We start from the raw sequence: 22,232 nt of genomic DNA on the forward strand, positions 1-22,232 counted from the left end.
ATCCAGCTCCAGACAAGTGGCAAGTGGAGTACTTCAGAGTTCAGTCCTGGAACCGCTCTTGTTTGGCATCTACTTCTGTGAAGTAAAGGCCAATACTAAGGGACTCTGGCTAACAAAGTTTGCAGATGACTGCAAACTGGGAGCCATTATTGAATCCCCAAATTATGTGGATATTTTACAAAAGGGCCTTACAGAAATGGGTGCTTGGTGTCAGAGCCATGGGCTCAAGCTTAATGCCAAGAAATGTATAGTTATCCCCTTTGGAAAAAACCTTTTACTCATGAATTACCACATAGGTGGCAGTACACTAAACACCGAAAGTGTGATGAGAGACTTAGGGACACAGTTGGACATCACCACAACAGTCAGGAAATCCTTCTTTGTGGCACACCTCATCACTAAGGGCTTTTCATCCAGGAAAAAAGGAGGTCATTGTCCCACTGTACTCATCCCTCATTAGACCCATTATAGAGTACAACACCGCATTTGGTATGTACCTCACAATACATCTGCAACAGCTGGAAAGGCCACAGAAATACCTCACTAAAAAAATCACAGGCCTAAAGCAGTTGCTGTATGCTGACCATCTAAAAAAACTCCAGCTATACTCTGTGGCATATCATCTACTCTGAGGCAATCTCTGCTTAACATACAAGGCCATGTCAAACCCTGAGCTGTTGGACATGCTCCACTTACAGAAATCCCAATCCCTCAGAGTCACATGCTCCAGGGATCTAAACCTTGTCATCACAATAAACAAAACATGCTAGAGGGATAGGTTCCTGACCCAGAGACTCCCCATACTTTGGAATAGACTGCCCATACATGTCAAGCAGAGCGCCTTCTTGGCCCTCTTCAAAAGGAACCTTGATGACTGGATGGGAGATAGGAAATTCACCCCAGGGATCATGTCAGTTGCCCTGCTAGACAGGGGTCCAGGGAAGTAAATATTGTGGAAAGAAATATCCAGGGAATTGTTATGGCTAAGCTTGTATAGGTCCTAGGGCCAATAGCCTAGTACCAACCTATGAACCTATGAACCTATAAAGCTTGTATTAGTGTTATTTGTGTTGGGGGGATAGTGAGGTTGGAACTGACTTGTGATACTAAGGATAGAACTGAGTTCACAAAGTGGGAGTTGAAGTGTGTTTCGATGGGAACTTTAGTGTCAGGGATGGTTGGTTTGGGGGTAGCCTTTTGGGTGGGTTTTAGTAGCTGGTTTACATTTTTCCAAAACATTTGGGGGTTGTGTTGGTGTTTAGTTTGTAATATCGTATAGTAGGATTTTTTGTCCAACCTAATGCATTTTTTTGCACAGCTGTTAAGCTTTGTGTTTCTTTATTTTTTTGATAGCAAAGCCAGGCAGTGTCTCTGGACTTGAAGATTTGTTTGGTTTCTTTACTGAGCCAGGGGTTTGTAGAGGTTCTAACCTTGTTTTTGCGCAATGGAGTGACAGTGTCTAAGTGTTGTAGAAATGTTTTGTTGAAATATGCTACAGGCTGGTCAATTGGGAGGGTTTTTAGGGGGTTCCAGTCAGAGTTACAGAGTAAAGTATTGAGGACATCAGGCAAGAAATTATTTTGTGTTTCTCGTGGATATATAGTTAATGGTTTTGCATATGCTTGTTCTACTACGTATAAGGTATATTATGTTGTGGTCACTTAAGGTGTCTGGGAGACTGCCTGTGTGGGGGCACAATGTGGGGTTGTTAGGACCCAGTCAAGGATGGATTCCCTTTTAGATTTTTTTATCACATCTAGTTGGAATTTGGACTAGCTGCTGGTAGCCATAGAGATTTATTAGATTACTTGGTGGTTCTGATATACAGGTGAACCAATCTTGGTTGAAATCCCCCAGAATAAGGGTTTCTTGTGAGTATGTAGAACACCAGGATAAGAAGTCTTCAAGGCTAGTAGGTGTATTACCAGGTGGAAAATAGATCACAATTGTGGTGATGACCTTTTTAGGGTGAAGTTGAAGTTGTGAGATAAGTATGTCCCAATTACTGGGGGAGGGGGAGGAGTTTGGTATTTGACATACAGTTAAGTTGGACTTATACAGTAAGGCAGTTCTACCCCCTTTACAAAGTAGTCTGTCTTTCTAATGATATTGTAACCGGTAGGGAGAACGTCTGAGTTAGCTATGTTTTTATTTAGCCAGGTTTCTGTTAAAGCAACTATGTCTGAGGAGTAGTGTGCTATTGTGGCCTGGAGTTAAGGTATTTTATTTTTTTTTTACAGTATGCCGCATTCATGGATAAAAGAGGCTTACAAATGTATACCCTACACTGATAAATTACATCACAGCAACCATGAAAAAGTTGCAAACCACTTTGCAGTTAAGCCATGATAAAGGACAAATTATTATTCCAGGGATACAAATCCAAAGGGGGTTATTCGAGGGTGACTCTGTCACAATTGCTCTTTTGCCTTGCCCTTAACCCATTAAGCTTCCTGCTTAACAGATTAGGTCATGGCTATAATTTGGCTGCTAGGAAACAACAAGTGTAAAGACTTCTCATCTTCTCTTTGTCAATGATTTAAAACTGTATAGCTCATCAGATGAGGAACTGAAAGCACAACTGCAAGTAGTCAAACATTTTTCAGATGATATAAGAATGTCATTTTGTCTTGATAAATGTGCAAAAGCAACCTTTAAAGCAGGAAAGCTGCAGCACCAAGAAAACAGTTTGGGACAAGAATGTGATATAAAAGAAGTAGAGCAAGAGGGGATTGTATTTGGGAATTGATGAAGGATCAACAATAAAACATGAACAAATGCAAATAAAACTTAGTAAGAAATATTTTAGAAGACTTAAACTAATTCTGAAAACAGTGTTGGCATCTAGGAGCAAGATTCAAGCTGTAAACCAATTTGCACTTCCTGTCCTAACTTATAGTTTTGGAGTGATTGACTGGCCCCAAAACTTGTTGGATAGATTAGAGAGGAAAACAGGAAGAATGCTTCATGCTCATCAAATGATTTATAAAAATCGGTGCTTACCAAAATTATATATTCCCTGTTGCAAAGGAGGTATGGGCCTCCTTGAAATTGATGTATAGATCTGCTATCGTGGGACTGCATACATATCTGCTGACCTCAGAAGACCCAAACATAGTGAAAGTTTTGAAACATGAGGAGAATAAATCTAAGATGACTTCCCCACTTAGTGTAGCAGAAGCATATCTGTGTCAAGCAGGAATGGAAACCAAACCAGAAGTAGATAAAAATCAGGCAACAACTGAATGTGCCAAAAAACAAAAGAAAAATATAAGGTGAAGGATCAGAGAAGGTAAGAAATGTGGAAAATACATAAATATAGTTGCAAGTATAAAAAACTCCTGGAAGAACCTCATGTTGATCAGGATCAAATGCAGGAATGGTTAAGGAGAGGTGAATTCAAACCAAAAGATGAAAGGTTAATATTGGTGACCCAAGGTAGTGGGCTACGTACATGTTGGTTTACAAAGTCCATTGAGCATGTAGGAAAAACAGACAAATGTAGGTTTTGTAAAACAGCATTGGAAACAGTCGCAGACCTTGTTGCTGGTTGTGACATACTAATGGCAGAAGGACTGTATATTGAAAGGCATAATAATGTGGCAAGATTGTTGCACTGGGGATTGTTCAAACACTATGGTATTGAAGTGACTGAAAAATACTGGAAACATGATCCACAAAGCAACACAGAAAATGATGAAGTCTACATCATATGGGATATATCCGAGATAACCAGATATAGTGGTCCATGAAAAGAAGACAAAAGTAGCATTGATCATTGAAATCGCTACACCCAGTGACTACAGTGTCTTGGATACAGAGACACAAAGTCATAAAATATCAGGATTTGCAAGCAGAAATGAGAGCAATGTAGAAGAAAGATACCCAAACAGCTCCAATAGTAGTAGGAGCAACGGATCTTATAAAAAAGAATCTACAGTTGTATTTAGATATGTTACCCATACATGTAACTCTGTACAAATTGCAGTAGGAGTCATTACTGGGCACATTGCGGGTGCTGTGAAGATCACTTCTGGCTGACATCAAAGACTGAAACAATACTAATTTCATGAACTGTACTTGTACTTTGACTTAGGAATGGGGTCCATTCCCGTCATGATATTAGAAACCTAAAAGGCTTGGAGAAATTAAAAAATGAAAAAGCAATATTATATTTGTAGAGTATTATAAACTATTTTTAGAACTTAGCCAGCACAGGAATGGAGAAAAGAGAACTTAACATTAGGGATGACTACAAATAGGGGAATGGAAAACTATCAAAAGGAGATGAAATTTATTGGAGAAAATTGGAAGAGGAGCCCAGGTATTGGTGGCAAATAGCCAGGGAGGGGATAATAATAGAGTGGTATAAGGCCAAGCTGAAGTTTGGGTTGGATACTGCCTTCACTGCCAGAGACAGACAAAGAGTATAAACAAAGAGAAAGGGATAAAGGAGGGTTAAGCAAAAAAAACAGTTATGACTGAGCTTTTAGTTGAGTATAGAACAGGAGCTGCTGTGAAAAGGGATAGTAGGGCATGTAAAATAACACATTATAACTATAAGAATCAATCAGAAGAGGTTAGAAATGACTGGAAAGTGAGAACAGATAGGTAATATACAAAGGAACCAGGGGAAGATGTTTGTATGGCTCCCAAGTATGCAACAAAGTATAGAAGGTGCAGACTTTTTGAAAAAAGTGTTTGTTTTTATATCCCAAGCAGAGTTAAGATAATTTTTCTTAGGTGCATAGCAAATGCTTGGGGGGATGATGAGAAAGAAAAGGGTATTTGGGAGCATGTTTTTGGGATGTAACAAGTAGATAGAATTGAAAATTTTCATACAGAGTACTTTGTCAGAAATGTTGAGGGAGCAAATTATTGTAACTAAGGAAATGACTATTTTGAGCTGGGAAATAGAAACTCAATTATCTAGATATAGTTAAGGCCTTAAGATCAATGCTATTGCCTGTCAAAAAAGCAGTTGCTAGAAAATGGAAATTGAAATCTAAACCAACTGTAACAGAAGTACTGAATGTTATAAAGGAGATAAAAGAATTGGAGTTGGGATCTTTAGAAAAGGAAGTAAACTACAAAGAAATAAATGAATTTTATGGGAACAGTACATGCAGAAAAATATTTAGGAGGAGGAGGAGTGAAATGTCAGAGAATGCAGGACTGAGCAGGATATGTAATATTAGTGTAAATTCTTTTTTTTTTTTCTTTTAATTATTATTTAACATTTGATGTGAAGTTGTTAAATCTCGCTGTTTATTCTCACTGATAGGTTCGGAGCCGATCCTCGTCTCCGACAGGGCCGATAGCAAAGCTCAAGGTTTGCCAGTAGCTCGAGACCAAGGCTCTTATCCCACAATGCACTGCTGGAATTACCTCAGATCTAGTTTCCGCGGCAAGAGAGATCTCTGTGATCCAGCTAGCCCGGACCATTTGTGATAGAAAAAATAGCAAGTTCTCATAAAAAAAATCTTTCTTTTAGTTTTAGAGGATAGTTATGTATTAGAGTTTAAAAATTTGATAATAGTTTTTATAGTTTTGGATAGATAGATGCCCTGTTGGCTAGTTGTTTTGTGTGGGCCTTTAGCCCTATTTAGACTTATTAATCTTCTTAGGGTTTTTCTCTGTGGGCTTCTTTAGCCCTGTATTTGTAAACTATAACTGTTATAGATAGTGCCCGGATTGGGCTTAGTTACTTTGTGGGTCTTTACAACTAAAGTAAAGATTTTACTGTTTTAAGTTTTTGCAGTATACTAGTTAGTTTTACCTTAACTATGTCGGATGACAAGGAAAAAATCCCATCCTAAATCGGGATTCAAGAAATGCCCAGATTGTGGGCAGAAAATGTCCATCACTGACAGACACATTCAATGTGTCTACTGTCTGGGGGCTAAACACCTCCAAGACACTTGCAGCATTTGACATTCCTTTTCTTCAAGAGTCCTCTTGGAGAGAAGGAGAAAGCTAATAGACAGGGGATTGCTACAGCAATCTTTTTCTGAGGTGTTGAGTAGCCATGAGGGTACTAGCACGTCCTCCAAATCCTCAAAATCCAAATCTTCAGACAAAGTGACAAAAAAGGCAAAAATTTCAGGAGGGGGGGGGTCATCGGTTCCACAGACCTCTGAGCCGAGTGTACCTTTGATTCGGAGCCAGCTCTCAGTATTGGAGCCGGTCTCTGAGGTTCCTTCTTCTCCTCTGCTCCAGTCAGCACCTTCGGTGCATTCAGCTAAGTCCTCAGTCAGCCTTTCATATTTGGACATGGATCGGCTAGTGCAGAAGCTTTTACAGGCACCAGGACTTGCCAAATTGTTGTCGGCCCCGACCAAATCGTCGGTGCCGAAGACCATGGAACCAGATTGGTCTACTCCTCCTCTGAGCCGTACTGGACTCTCGGAGCTGAAGGAAACTGAACCGATGATTGTCGAACCCTTGGAGCCGATACCTGCACCGGTGTTGTCGGTTCCATCTACTCGGATGTCCTCGGCGCCGACCGAGGACTCTAGGAGTAGACACTCTCCCATCGGGTCCGGGGAGGATAGTCAAACTGATTGGTCAGTGCCGACTCTTCCTTTCAGGGCTTCGGCTCGGATGAGCTCGGCTCCTACCTCGGGCTTGGAGCCCAGGGTTTCGGTGCGAGAGGATCGGATGGTACTCTCGGGTCTGTCCACTCCTTCTCATTGGAGCCATGGTGCCTTCGATGCTATGAGGAGAGTTTTGTCTCCAAAAACAACGTCAGCATTGGTTTAGCCTTCCCTCTCCCCTCAAGCTCCTGTGTCTGCTTCTTCATCTACCGGTTCCTCTAAGCGTAGAGACCCTGAGCCTCAAGTACCCCCACAGGGCGTCCCCTGCTCTTCTGAGACTTCCCCAGATCCCCCCACTGAGGAGGTGCCCAGGAAGAGACTGTGCAAGAGGAGGCACTTAGACTCCCCACAGGAGTCTTTGACATCTGACACGGACTTAGATGAGTCAGAAGTATCCCCTTGATCCCCCTCTGAGGATATCTCCTTTGCAGAGATACTAGAGGTCCTTAGTCAGAGAGGAGATTGGCAGTCCAAGACCCCTACTGAGGATGAGTCCGTGCTCTTGAAGGCTTTTGGGTCTCAACCTTCCACTTCTTGGATGTCTCCGCCTTACAATGAGCTCATGGAACTGATTTCTCGTAAGGCGTGGGAGTCACCGGAGGCCATGGAACCTGTTCCTTGTAAGCCCAATAAATTCATGTCTGCCCCAGTGGACAAGACATTTTTGAGGGAGTGCTTGTTGATGCCATGGTGGTACTGCAGCCACCAAAACGAAAGTGTCTGAAACATCCACATCTATCCATCCTCCTAACAGATATTCTAGGGTCATGGATAGATATGGGAAACGCATGTTTAGTTCAGTGACTTTTTCTCTGTGATCACTGAATTACTTAACCCACTTTACGAGACTACAAAGAGATCTCCTGAAAGAGCTAGGAGATATTCTCCAGGGTACGGTAGCTGCAGGGGTGGCAGACTAAGTCAACGCCCAGCTCTCTACCCTAAACTCAGTGGTAAACTCGTCCATGCGTCTCATATCCTAATGCAGCTGATGGTTCGAGTAGAGCCACTATTTTGGGCATTGCTCTTCAAAGACAAGCCTGGATGCATCTCTGTTCCTTTGCGGAACCCTTTAAGTCTTCCTTTATTAATACCCCATTCGATGGCTCATCACTGTTTGGGCCCAAAGTAAAGGAAACTTTAACCAGGTGTGAGCAGGAAGGCAAGATCTTATCTGCCGTTTGAGTCCATTTTTTTACCCCTACTCAGCCCTACCCCAAGGGCCCTAGGGGAGGGAAAATGTAGTTCCAAAAAGCACAGGGAGCCTTTCAGGACACACGTGGAGAAACCCCCTCTAGAGGCAGAGGAGGGGGTTATAATGGTAGATGCCGCCCACATGGCAGAGGGGGTCTGCAGCAACAAGGTGAACAGGGGTCAGTCCTCTGGTCAACCCTGCCAGTGCCCCTGAAAGGGGGCCCAACTGTTCGGCTCTGGAGGCAGTCGGGGATCGCTTGTCTTTGTACCCAGAAGCCTAGCTAAACATAACATCAGATACATGGGTACAAAGCATAATTTCCAGAGGATATTTCATACCGTTCTCTTCCCCTCCCATTCCTGTAAACAGAATCCCAGATGTTCCACCCAATCTCAGGGAACAAGCAATCATAGAGATTCATAGATTGCTAGAAAAAAGAGTCATCCAACCAGTCCCAGCAGACTAAGTTGGATTCGGAACTTACTCAAGATTCTTTTTGGTACCAAAGAAAACAGGGGAATGGAGACCTATCTTGGACCTCAGCAGACTCAACCAGTTTGTAAAGAAAGAGAAGTTCCGAATGGTCACGCTTCAGTCCATTCTTCCCTTCCTAGGGAAAGGCGATTGGATGTGCTCCATAGATCTCAAGGACGCGTACTATCACATAAAGATGAGCAGACACTCCAGAGATCATCTGCATTTCTGGCTGGGAACCAATCATTACCAGTTTCGAGCCCTGCCCTTTGGTCTCAGTACAGCCCCCAGAGTGTTCACCAAATGCATGGCAGTGGTCACGGCTCACCTGAGACATCTAGGATTCCAGGTGTTTCCATACCTAGACGATTGGCTCCTCACCGCTACCACCAGGCATCAATTGACTCAGGCAACACAATACACTCTGACACCCTGCCATCAATTAGGCATTACAATCAACTTCGAAAAGTCTGCCTTAACGCCATTGCAGCATACCGTTTTTATAGGAGCAGAGTTAAATACCTCAACTACCATTCTACGTCTTCCTGTCGAAAGAGTCTCACTTCTCCGCCAACACGTCAGCTCACTGGTGTCAAAGAACAAAGCTACAGCAGCAGAGGTATTGAAGGTGCTAGATTTGATGGCGGCAGCAATCCTGGCTATACCACTCGCAAAGGATGCATATGCGAATTCTTCAATGGCTCCTCTTTGCTCAGTGGTTGTACCAGAAACTACCGATGCACCACATGATTCACATCATGGATTCTTGCAAGAGAGACCTTCGGTGGTGGTTGATGTCTCTTCATGTCACAATCGGAAGACCCTTTATCACCCCCCCAGTAGCCACTGTGACCACGGACGCTTCCCTGATAGGGTGAGGGGGGGGCATTTTCAGGGAAAGACTGCCCAAGGCACATGGACAGATCAAGAATCACATCTGCACATCAGTGTTCTACAGTTGAGAGCGGTACTTCTGACGTTGCAGTACTTTCAGGACTCTCTCCTCTAGGGACTATTGCAATTCAGATGGACAACATGTCAGTAGTCTGGTACTTGAACAAGCAAGGCGGAACCAAGTCTTACCTCCTTTGTCGAGAAGCCCTCAGGGTCTGGCAATGGGCTGTGTCATCCCAGCGTTTTCTGTTAGCAATGCACATCCTGGGGAAATCCAACGTGATAGCGGACAAGCTAAGCAGGGCGATATTACTCCCTCACGAGTGGTCTCTCAAACAACAGGTTGTGGAGTTGATTTTCCGCAAATGGGGCCAGCCTTGCTGTGACCTTTTTGCCAGCCATATCAATTCAAAATGCAGAAGCTACTTTGCCCTAATACCACCTCCCGGTCATCCCCCGAGAGATGCACTTTTACACGATTGGCCCCCGGGTCTCCTTTATGCATTTCCACTCATCCCATTGATACCCAGATTTTTACAGAAAGCAAAATCGCTGGGAAGGACTGTTATTCTCATAGCCCCCTACTGGCCGCTACAGATTTGGTTCCCGTTTCTCCACCATCATCTGTTGAAAGATCCATGGATCCTGGACCCAGTTCCGGACCATCTGATGCACCCGTCAGGGGACCTCCATTCTTCACTGCAGTCCCTGAAACTGACTGCTTGGCTAACCCACTTCCACTAATTGCCAGGCTTTATTCAATTTCAGAAGATACAAGACAAATTCTCTTGTCTTCTCACAAGCCATCTACCAGGAAATTATATGGCAGTAAATGGAAAAGGTTCTCAATTTGGGCCAACACACAGAAAATTGACCCTTTCCGAGCTCCACTTTCATCTATTTCAGAATTCTTGACAAAGATTTTTAAGGAAGGGGCAGCAGCTGCTACAGTTCGAGTCCAGTTAGCTGCCATCTCAAATTTTCACCTTGGGTTTGGTGGCTCAAATGTTATGGGCCATAAATTATCTAAGACGTTTCTTAAAGGCGTTCTTCACATGAGACCTCCTATCAAAATTCCCTATTCTCCCTGGAATTTAAACTTTATGCTGTCTCAAATTATTCTTCCCCCTTTTGAACCAGCATCTTCTTGTGATCTCAAACATTTATCCTGGAAGACTATTTTTCTTGTGGCCATTACTTCTGCCTGCAGAGTGTCAGAACTTCAAGCATTATCTATCAGACCACCTTACATGATTTTCCATGCTGATAGAGTATCTCTCAGAACAAACCCCTTATTTTTACTTAAAGTCTGTTCTGAATCAAATATCAATCAGGTCATTGAGCTGCCAGTCTTTTTTCCCAACCACTCTAGCAAATTGGAATACATGCTGCACAAATCTGATGTACACAGACAGCTCAGATTTTATCTTGACAGAACTAAGGATATTAGAAAATCAGATCAACATTTTGTATCCTTCTCAGAAGACAGAAATGGCAATCCAGTGGCTAAATGGTTATCCGATTGTATATCCTTTGTTTATGAGAATGCGTGCATGCCATTAACACACAAACCTAAGGCTCATTCTACCAGAGCCGTCTCTACGTCTTCTGCTTTTCAAGCTAAATTGTTCCTTGACAATATTTGCGCTGCAGCCACTTGGTCTAAGCCTCATACCTTTATCATGCATTACAAAGTAGATAAGGCTTCAAGGGACAGGTCTTCCTTTGGTTCCACGGTACTGAAGAACATACTTCCATGAGCCACCGAAGATTGAGGGTGCTAGGGATGCTACCCATCAGTGAGAATAAACGGCATGATTTAGCAACTTCACATAAAGAAGTTATGTACTCACCATAACGTTCCATGTGAGTTGTTTATCTCGCCTTTATTCTCACATCCCTCCCTCCCTCCTTCCCCCTCCTGACTGACTGTTGACTTAGAGGCTTGTACCATCCTGGTTATTCAAGATTTCTTCTTCCCCTGCGGGAAGTGTTCTTGATAGAAATAAATAAAAAGGTATATATATATATATATATATATATATATATACTGTTACTTGCAGCAAACAAGATCTGAGGTAATTCCAGCAGTGCATTGTGGGATAAGGAGCTTGGTCTCGAGCTACTGGCAAACCTTGAACTTTGCTATTGGCTCCGAACCCATCAGTAAGAATAAAGATAAACAACTCACGTGGAATGGTATGGTAAGTACATAACTACTTTTTTACCAGGATAGTCCCGCTGGACAACTGGTGTCCATTTTCAGCGAAGTCCTGGGGAGAAAAGCTCCAGACATTACAGAAAGTGAAATAATGACAGTGATAAGCTACAAAAGTATAGAATGAGATGACGAGAAAGAATTTTACAGTAGCATAATAGGAAATATAGTAGATGAAATTTATACAGATGTCTTAGTGTAGTAGAACATATTATAACAAAGCATTTGCAGGTCTTAGCAGAATATACAATATGTACAGTAAGCCAGGTTGTAGTTATAATAATTATTAGAAAACATATGATCTGAAGTAGGAGATTCATTTGTCTGCAACCTGTGGGTTATGGATCCGATATCGGATCCGAACCGGCATGGTTTACCAGCTATGGATCCAAGCTCTCAGCTCCTCCCCTCACCCATAATGCCCTGCTCTACCCTCATGACCCCAGATCTCGTTTGCCGCACATGCTGACCAGATTGTTTTTTCCAGCTCTCCAGCTAAGTGCTATATTTAGTGTTTAAAGTACTTAAATTTAAATTTTTTTGGTTAATTTTGTGTGAAAGTGTAGGTTTCCCTCTTGTATTATTACCTTTTTTTTAGAGTTTAAAACTTAAATTTATATCCCTCCCCTCGCTGGTAGCGTAGTGTGTGTTTGGGCCTGTGAGTGGTTTTTTAGTTACTTTTACTTTAGTTCTAGTAACTTTATTTGTTAGTTTAGGATGTCTGAGCAGCCCAAAGCTTTTTTTTCTAAGTGCTCCGAGTGTGGCCATAAGCTTTCCCCAGCTGATGGCCACACTCAGTGTGTTAGATGCCTGGGGGGTTGAACACCTCACATCTGGATGTTCCATTTGTGCAGGGTTCAACCCCAGGGCATTGAAGGAGCGGAGGTCCAAGCTTGTTTTGGCGGGTCTCTTGCCGCCGGACTCGGCTCCGGCCTCTGCTCCTTCGGGGGTAACCGTTACCACGGTTATTCCCTCTCCGGCTCCCCCTCCTCCTCCTGGGACTCAACCTCCCGTTTCTGGTTCGGAGGAGAGGGACGCTAGGAAAAAGGACCGAAGGGAGAAGCACCACAAGCGGCGGGCCGAGACCTCTGTTTCGGCCTCGCCAGCCAAGCGGGCTTCTCCCCCGGCCCCCTTGTCTGCTGGCTCTCCCCCTCCTCGGCTCCGGTCTCCAGTGTGTTTTTCACCGGGACCTGAGGAGGAGGAGACCCGATCTCCGTCGAGGCTATCGAGGAGGCACTCTAGGCCTACCTCGGTAGCCTCGTCGAGATCAACTTACAGCCTGTCGGACGCTGATCTGGACCGGATGATGAGAAGGTTCATCCAGGCCCAGATGCAGATGGGAGTGCTCTTGCCTCCCCCCCCTCTGGGGGGGAGCTCGACCCCCTTTTTCAAGCCAATTGCTCCTTCTCTGACTCGCTACCCGGGTTCGGAGCAGTTGGAGCCGAGCAGCTTCGGAGCCGGGGGTGGGTCGGCGCCGATAGTACTTGGTACTTCGGATCCGACCCTGCCCTCGAGTGCGTCGGATCCGACCTCGGGGCCTGGATCCGGGCCTCGGATCCGGGGATCAGTGCTCGCCGGCGCCGTCTGTGTCGGAGCACACTGTCCCCGGATCCGGCGCCGCGCCAGCTCCGATCCACTCTTCGGATCCGAGGGGGAGCCGATTGTCGGATCCTTTGGTCGAAGTCGGCCCCCCTTCGGCATTTGATGTAGTGGAGAGGGCCCTGTTGAGGGTCTCCGGACCCCCGGCACTTGTTTCGGCTCCGTCCCGCGCTCCCTCTGCACTGGGTCAGGCTTCCACCATCCGGCCCTTGGGACAGCCTGCTTCTGTGCCCCAAGCTGTTCCCCTGGAACAGGTTGCTGCTTGCGAGGAGTCCTCTGACAGCCCCCCAGAGGATGTCCCTCGCAAGCATACGTGCAAAAGGAGGCACATTGACTCCCCCTAGTCTCTCACGGAAGACACGGATTTGGAGGAAGGGGAAGGCTCCCCACGGTCACCCCCCGAGGATGTCTCATTTGGAGACATCATGGAAATGCTCCGCATTAGGGGGGGGTGGTATGCCCCCAAGTCTTCCTCGGACGAGTCCGTGTTCTTGGAGGCATTTGAAGTGGGCCCGTCTACCTCTTGGGTGTCCCCTCCTGCCGACCCCCTGGTGGACCTCATTACCACCAGGGCGTGGAAGGAACCGGACACCGTGGAGCCAATCCCTAAGAGGCCCGACCAGATCCTCAGTCCACCGGCTGACCGTGCCCATTGGAGTAAGGGGCCTCCGGTAGATGCCATGTTGACGGTGGCGGCCACCAAGAGGGAACTTGCTCAGGAGAGTCCCTCAGTCCATCCCCCGAGCAAGGAGTCTCGGATGATGGACCGCTTGGGGAAGCGGATGTTTAGTTCAGCGACCTTCTCGGTAAGGGCGCTGAACTACCTGGCACACGTAATTAGGATGCAGCACGATCTCATTAAGGAATACGCTGCATCTCCCCCAGAGTCCATGTCGGAGGAGGACAAAGTGCTGCACTCCACCCGCATGGCCACTCTTAGATCAGTTACCAGTACCTCTATGCGGCTACTCTCCCATGCTACGGAAGGCGCCGCTAGAGCCACAGGGGCAGGTCTAGTCACTAGACGTCAGGCCTGGCTCCGTCATTGCGATTTCTCAGAGCCCTTCAAAGCGTCATTTGCGAACGCCCCCTTTGATGGTTCTGCCCTCTTTGGCAAAACCGTTTGCGACACTTTGACCCAGAGCGAGAAGGACGGGAAGATGCTGTCTGCCATCGGAATCCGCTTCTCTGCACCCCAGAGGCCCTATTCTAGGAACCAAAAGGGTCAGAAGAAGATGTGGTTCCAGAAGTCGCAGCAATCCCAGCCTGCTCCGGACAACCAGTCCTTCCGTGGCAGAGGAGGACAGGGAGGACGCCGCCCTAGAGGCAGAGGGGCTCCCAGGAACTTCGGGTCCAGAGAAACCTTCTCTGAACGGCCCGCGCAGCAACCCTGAGGGGTTGCCCGGCTGCTCCACTCTGGAGGCAGTCGGGGGACGTTTTTCGGGGCACCTAGCGGCATGGGAGTCCATAACATCAGACCGCTGGGTTCTCCAGATTATATCCAGAGGATACCGCATCCCATTTCGTCACTTACCAAAATTGAAGTCCCTCCCAGACGTTCCACCTGGTCAACGGGAGGCCGCTTTGGCAGAAATTGGACATCTGCTAAAGAAAAGAGCCATCCAGCCCGCCCCCCCAGACCAGTTTGGATCAGGGTTCTACTCCAGGTTCTTTTTAGTGCCAAAAAAGACGGGGGATCTAAGACCAATTTTAGACCTTTCTCTCTTGAACCTGGCAGTTCCCAAGGAGAAGTTCCGAATGGTCACTCTGCAATCTATTCTCCCCCTTCTGGGAGAAAATCACTGGATGTGCTCCATAGACCTCAAGGATTCATACTACCACATTCTAATGGACAGGCACTCCAGGAGGTTTCTCCGCTTCCGGCTGGGAGCCAGTCACTACCAGTTCCGGGTCCTTCCCTTTGGTCTCACCACAGCCCCCAGGGTGTTCACCAAAGTATTAGCAGTGGTAGCGGCCCACCTGAGGCTTCAGGGGGTGCAGGTCTTTCCCTACCTGGACGACTGGCTCCTTACCGCCCCAACAAGGCATCTACTACTATTGGCGCGAGACTCCTTTCTCCATCTTGCTCCCAGTCTGGGCATCACTATAAATACAAAGAAATCCAACCTAGCACCCACACAGCTCATAGATTTTATAGGGGCCAGGTTAGACACAAGGAGCTTGAAAGCCTTCCTCACTGTGGACAGAGTTCAAAATCTGCAGCTCCAGGTGCGGGCCATTCTCCACTCAAGTTCAGTTCAGGAGTTGGTCCTGAGGGCTCTAGGGTCCATGGCGTCTGCTATAGCACTTCTTCCTCTCGCCAGGCTCAATATGCGCATCCTCCAGTGGACTCTCTTAGTACAGTGGTCGTACCTTGCTCTTCCTGTGCATCATCCCATTGCAATCAGCAAGGCTTGCAAGCAGTCCCTCCTGTGGTGGCTTCACTCTCCAGATCTCCACGGAGGCCGCCCATTTTGTGCTTCTCCCCCTCTCGCCACGGTGACCACGGACGCCTCCTGCCTCGGGTGGGGGGGGCATTTTGCAGGCCGGACCGTCCAAGGCACGTGGAACGATTCAGAGACCTTACTGCATATCAACGTTCTAGAGATGAGAGCAGTGCTCTTAGCGTTGCTAGCACTTCAGGACTTTCTTCCCTTGGGAACAATTGCGATTCAATCGGACAACATGTCGGTTGTCTGGTATATCAACAAGCAAGGAGGAACCAGGTCTTACCCTCTTTGTCGAGAAGCCATGAGAGTTTGGGAATGGGCTATCTCCACCAACTGCTTTCTAATAGCAATGCACATTCCGGGTCGGTCCAACATCCTGGCGGACAAGCTCAGTCGCACCATTCTGACCCCTTACGAGTGGTCTCTCAATACTCAAGTAGTGGAACGCATATTTGCACGGTGGGGAACTCCTTCATGCGATCTTTTTGCCTCTCCCTCAAACACCAAGTGCAACAGTTTTTTCGCTCTGATACCTCCTCCAGGAGGTTCCCCAAGAGACGCTCTGGTGCATGCTTGGCCACCCGGTCTTCTGTATGTTTATCCCCCCTTGCCTCTGATGCTCCAAGTTCTTCAGAAAGCCTCTCAGGTGGGGTGCAGAATGATTCTCATTGCTCCATTTTGGCCTCGACAGATCTGGTTCCCCTTCCTAAGGTCTCACTCGGTGAATCCCCCTTGGATTCTAGATCCCATTCCGGATCTGATATCTCATCCATCCTGCCTATCTCCTCCAAACCTGGACAACCTGAAGCTGACTGCTTGGCTGCTCCAGTTCCATTCTTGATCAGGACTCCCGGTATTTCATCCCCTGTTAAGGCGATCCTGGTGGCAGCTCATAAACCGTCCACTAGGAAAGTCTACCGTAGCAAGTGGAAATGGTTTTCTTTGTGGGCGGAGCGGCAAGGCCTGAACCCCTTCACAGTTCCTCTCCCTTTAGTGCTTGATTTCTTAACCACTCTTTTTAACGATGGTGCCAGCAGTTCCATGGTCAAAGTACAACTTGCGGCAATTTCACATTATCACATTGGTCATGACTCCAGTCCACTCATGTCGGCCAAGTTGTGTAAAATTTTCCTTAAAGGTACTTTCCTTCTCAGGCCCCTGTAAAACAAGCGGTTCCTCCTGGGACCTTTCCTTAGTTCTCCAGGCCTTGACCGCCCCCTTCGAACCGGCTACGGTAGATCTCAAATTCTTGTCGCTCAAGACTGCCTTCTTAGTAGCCATTACTCGCCAAGAGAGTTTCAGAGCTCCAAGCATTATCAGCTAAACCTCCTTACTTGGTCTTTCATCCGGACCATGTTTACCTCAGGACCAACCCGTCCTTTCTTCCTAAAGTAGCTTCTGAAGCAAACATTAATCAATCCATTAACCTCCCTGTTTTCTTTCCTAAATATGAAAACAAAGGTGAATACAAGCTTCACTCCTTAGATGTTCACAGGCAACTTAGATTTTATCTAAACAGAACGGCTGGTCATAGGCAATCCGACCAGTTGTTCATTTCCTTTGCTAAATTTAATTTGGGCAAGCCAATTTCTAAAGTCTCTCTGTCTCGCTGGATTTCACAATGTATCTTATTGGCTTATCAAGCTTCAGGAAGGCCCACACCGGAGGGTGTACACGCCCATTCAACCCGGTCAGTCTCTACCTCGGCAGCCTTTAAGGCTAGGATTCCTCTAGATGATATTTGTGCAGCAGCCATGTGGGCTTCATCTCATACTTTTATTTCCCACTACAAGTTGGATCTTGCATCTAGGGGTAGAGCATCATTTGGCTCCGGTGCTCGGAATATCCTTCCATGATGGCCGCCCAAGATTCAGGTAGCTGGGGACTCTGTCCCACAGGTTGCAGACAAATGAATCTCCTACTTCAGATTTAGAAGTTATGTACTCACCATAACGTTCCATCTGAGTAGGTGTATTCATTTGTCTGCAACCATCCCGCCCTCCTATCCCCCTGGCCTTTCAGTTTCCTGCATATGGTGTGTTACCCTTTTCAGGGTGTTCTTGCTGTTGGCAAACTCGATCTGAGGTCATGAGGGTAGAGCAGGGCATTATGGGTGAGGGGAGGAGCTGAGAGCTTGGATCCATAGCTGGTAAACCATGCCGGTTCGGATCCGATATCGGATCCATAACCCACAGGTTGCAGACAAATGAATACACCTACTCAGATGGAACGTTATGGTGAGTACATAACTTCTAATATAATGCATGAAAAAGAAAACTGGAATTGTTTTTCTTGTCTGTTAATGTGCATTTACCCATGATGTTGCTAAATATACATCAAATTAATAAAGGAGTTAAAAAAATGGAATTATCAGCCTAAGTGCCAAGATCGCACAGTACCATATTTGTGTGGTGTGGTGTGGAATTCTGGTTGTGCTGTAAGTTGTAAATGAGAAGCTTTTCCTTAAGGGATAGCACTGTTTAAGTCATGGTAGGGCTGGCATTAATTGACTGGCTTACTTTCTACAATTCTACTTTTTAACAAGGGGTGTAGGTCCACAGAATCAGTTAATTAGACCAGTGTCCAAGAATATCTACAATAGTACCTTTTTTTCTGATAAGATTTAATAAGTAATTTTTTTGTCATGTAATATAAACACTATATATATATATATATATATATATATATATATATATATATATATATATATATATATACACACTTTTCAACAAGAAATATAGTGAGTATTTTACTTTCAGTTGTAGTATTTATCATATATTAAACAGCTATGTCTCATTTTCCAGCATACCTTATACTTAAAACTTTCCAGTGGATCCCCACTCTCATTTGTATTTATTGCTTTCCTAGCTGAAGACATGGCTAAATGCAGAGGTATATTATATATTATGTACTGCTTTTTGTAGGTAGTGACCCCAGCACTGAATGATCCACTTTTGCTACAGAGCCGAGAAAGAGCGCAAGAGGAAGGTACAATTCTGAGGTGTAAAACAGGTAACTTAGATAGTTGTAATGTCAATAATATGTGGTTTCTATTATTTTGTTAACAATAAAAAGAACACAAATTTTTCTGGTATTCTAGGTTGAGAGCAACAAGGCATACCTCTCACCCTGTTAACTTAAGAATTCTGGACAAAGCCAAAAGTAACAGGGGGGCAAAGACCTGAAATAAGCAACATATTCTAAATATTCCTGCTATAAACATAGAAAGTTGCAAGAATAACAGGCTGTGCTTTAACATGCATTTTCTGAAGGATATGAAGTTTGAAATTCAACTGCCAGTTATTGTGTAATGACATCAGTCCTTAAGGACTTGTCATAAAAAAAAAATTATGAGGTACAGACCAAAAATATGAGGCAAACTTCTGGACATTTGAGAACTACGCAACAAGGGTATAGTGTGATTATACTGTCAGCCTTCTGTTTTTGCAGTCAAACATTGAAGCTTGAACCCTGAAACACAGACATCCTCTTTTCAACTTTCTAATGTTAAATAGTTTAAATCTGTATTATTGCTTTGAATAGAGCAGCCATCAAGGAGACCCTGTATCAGTTTCTGAGGAACTCCTGATGAGAGACTGTTGGCTGAAAGCCCCTACTACCCTTATTGCAAACATGTAACTACTGCCTCACTGTGCACTCATTGAATGGGTCAAACAGCGGGTAGCAGCATGTACCATCATACAGGTCATGCCCATTATACGGAATAGTGTACACTGCAGTATATCTATATATAACCTAGAGTTCAGCTGCCACAAAGAGACTGTTAGGTATAGGTTGAGCACATGTTGTGTGGGGGTATACAGAAGGGTGCAATTTTCTTCTAAAGCACATTAATACATATTAGTGAGCTGTGGTTGAGCACATGTTGTGTGGGGGTATACAGAAGGGTGCAATTTTCTTCTAAAGCACATTAATACATATTAGTGAGCTGTGAAAGGCCATCTTTTAAACAGCTACAGTGTGAATATATTTTGATAGGTAATCAGCCACAGGATTTCAGGCTTTGTAGTGTATCACTTTATATACACTGGAATACACACATTTGGTGCATGCACAGCACATCAACAGCAATGTGTATGCCATGGAAAGTAGGGAATTTTTATTATTTATTTACTTTTATTGAACAGGTACCACATCAACCACCCAAGGCAGAACCTATGACTAGGTACAACAGTAGCCTACCCTCATGCGCAGCCTATTTTCAGGGTGACCCCTAGGTGGAAGCCATACTGAATGACAAGCAGCTTTTGAATTCTGTGGCTGCAGCAGTCATAGTACATACTTGCCTCAGAATTCCATTTAAGAGGTGGCTTTTTTCTTGGTGATACCTCTGTGCTGCTGACTATTGAGACTCCTGTCCATCAGCCTCGAGCATATTCATTTGCTCAGAATGTCTGCAGCAGGGAGACTAGAGCCAGTTAGATGGGCTGTCTATATACAGGTGGTTTGTACTCTTGCTGGCATCCTGGCAATGAGGAAAAGTCTTTTGAGCTCCTAACCCCACTCCTTAATGGCTAATGAGAACTCCCCTGTCATTAGTGTGTGCCCTACACTGTCCCTGTGTTTGTACTTTCTTCCAGCCATAGAATAATGAGGGCTTCCCTCACTAGCTTGGAATTGCAAGACCATGTCCCCAGTCCTGGCCATTTTTGTGCCGTGCAAGCCGCCATACAATAATGAGGGTTATAGTCACTCGCTTGGGATTGCCAAGACCGTGTCCCAAATCCTGGTCATCTTAGTGCTGTACAAGCTCCCAATTGCATGACTGTGCTCACCTAGCCAGAAGCCACCTTTCCCTCCCATCAGAATGGGTGAGTCAGTGGCAACCCTTCTCTGCCATATTTCTCCATCTAGCTGCTCCAGCACCCAAGCCACCATTTAACTTGGTCATTTGTGGTGTAGTCGGATATTCATCCATCTGTATCATTGATCCAGGCTTTATTGGGGATTGCTTTTATTCAGTGACATTTTGACATTCTCTACATGAATGTTTGTTAGTACTATGTTACGTCAGGTAGATGGGAGAACAGTAGTATAGCTAATGCCAATTAAGATATGTTACAAGACATAGTAAATTTATTGTAACATTTCTGAACATTGCTGAACAAAAGCTTGTTTTCCTACATTATACTTTGTTGAAACAAAAGCCTGAAATCCTTAATTCCTGGAAAAGTCCAGGCTATATCTGTCCTTTAAGACATTTTTGTAGTAGCTGCACTAAACACATGAAACATGTTATTAGTGGGGGTAGGGAAGTAGGACTTAGGATCTCACAGTGTATATATAGTCATTCTAACACCATGAAATAACGGCTTCTGATACTGAAGAACACACTGAAGGACAAGTGGGATCTGTGCATTATTTTCCTAGCTAATCCACTGTTTTTTGTGGCACTTTTTCCCTTAAAACAGTGTTGCTTTGTTTTCTATTCCTTTAGAGGTTTCTGCCTTAGTTACTTATGGACAAGTGGCTCCCTTTAGATTGTAACATCTGTGTCTGCAGAGGATCCTCCTTCATTTTGTACTTTCAGATTTTCCAGGCCTGTTTGCCATTTATTCCTTGATCCACCTGTAAACATAGCAACTCACTTTGTGTCTTTCAACATATTCCACTAACTCATTCTGCTATCTTCTCTCTAATGTCTCTTCTGTTAAGCTTATTTCCTGTTTTTCACTGTTACCTTCCTCTCAAGGCATGCTTTGGGGAATATGTTTTCAATCCTTCCCACAATTCAGATTCGGCTGATTCCCTTTGAGTTGTGACCCTTAACATTATCCTCTCTCTCTCCTCTGTCCGCATACTCCTATTTGACAGTCAGTGGCTAACACATCCTTAAAGTTAGTAATAATGAGAATGTAAACCAACCTGTAGCTTTAAGCTAACTGTAATGGTTGATCGCTTAAGGCACTCTCAAATTATTATTTTGTTTTTCTGAACATTTCTGACAGAGAAGAGGGTTATGTACATGCGCCTGCTTAGCTAAGAATGTGCTTATATAGGTGATGTGACATATTTACTGCCATTTTAGAAATACTGATTTATTAAAGCTTCTTCTGAAATGCCGTAATATTCTTCTGATAGGGTCATTTTCAAGGAGCACATTTGAGGCTCAAATATGCCAGGACGCAGAGCCCAAATGTCTGCTTCTGTGGCTTGCCTTCCATCTGTAATCTTATGTAGTTTCTGTACCTAGTTATATTCAGGATGTAGATTCCAAGCATCTGCTTCACTGATTATACTTGCTATACCTTCTGAGCATTAGAAACCAAGCATCTACATCAACCGTAACTTTCACTGACCTCATCCTTAAGAAGAGGAAATCATACACTGTAAGAAGTAGACTCCAGCTGCCAGCCTCACCACCAAGAATTCTGCAGAAACATTTGCTTCAGTGTCTCAGGCATAATGCCAAAGCAGCATACTCCCTAACTTTGACCTGTGGTGTTTTTCCCAATTCCCCAAACTTTTTAACATAAGAGCAAACCCTGTGAAATAAAAACCGTAACACACACACACAAATTGTTCCTAGTCAAGTTGCAGACCATTCATCTCACTTCCCGCACAACATCCTGATGGGTGCACCTATGCAGCCACAGAGACATCAGTTGCCAAACCTTCACCATTTTACCTGGTTTACTCTTCCAACAATATATTTGTGATCTCATGGCTTATTCCCTTTTGTATTTAAATATTCACAATTAATTTCAACATTCTCCTTTAACTTGTGCCTTATCCTAGGTCTGGACCACTTGCATACTTTTTCATTTTTATCAATCAATACACTG

General features: G+C 44.7%; 1 protein-coding gene across 4 annotated transcripts in view; it reads left to right on the forward strand.

The window, feature by feature from the left end:
• The window catches only part of FAM228B (family with sequence similarity 228 member B), a 721,883-nt gene that overhangs the window by 463,987 nt on the left and 235,664 nt on the right, over positions 1 to 22,232 (forward strand). For all 4 annotated transcript variants that reach the window (XM_044062760.1, XM_044062761.1, XM_044062762.1 and 1 more), the window contains exon 7: positions 18,351 to 18,438. In XM_044062760.1, the coding sequence (XP_043918695.1) occupies positions 18,351 to 18,438 (88 nt within the window). The remainder of the gene's footprint in view (positions 1 to 18,350; positions 18,439 to 22,232) is intronic.

This window comes from Protopterus annectens, chromosome 2.part1, assembly GCF_019279795.1.
Source record: "Protopterus annectens isolate FY-2018-M chromosome 2.part1, PAN1.0, whole genome shotgun sequence".
NCBI lineage: Eukaryota > Metazoa > Chordata > Ceratodontiformes > Protopteridae > Protopterus > Protopterus annectens.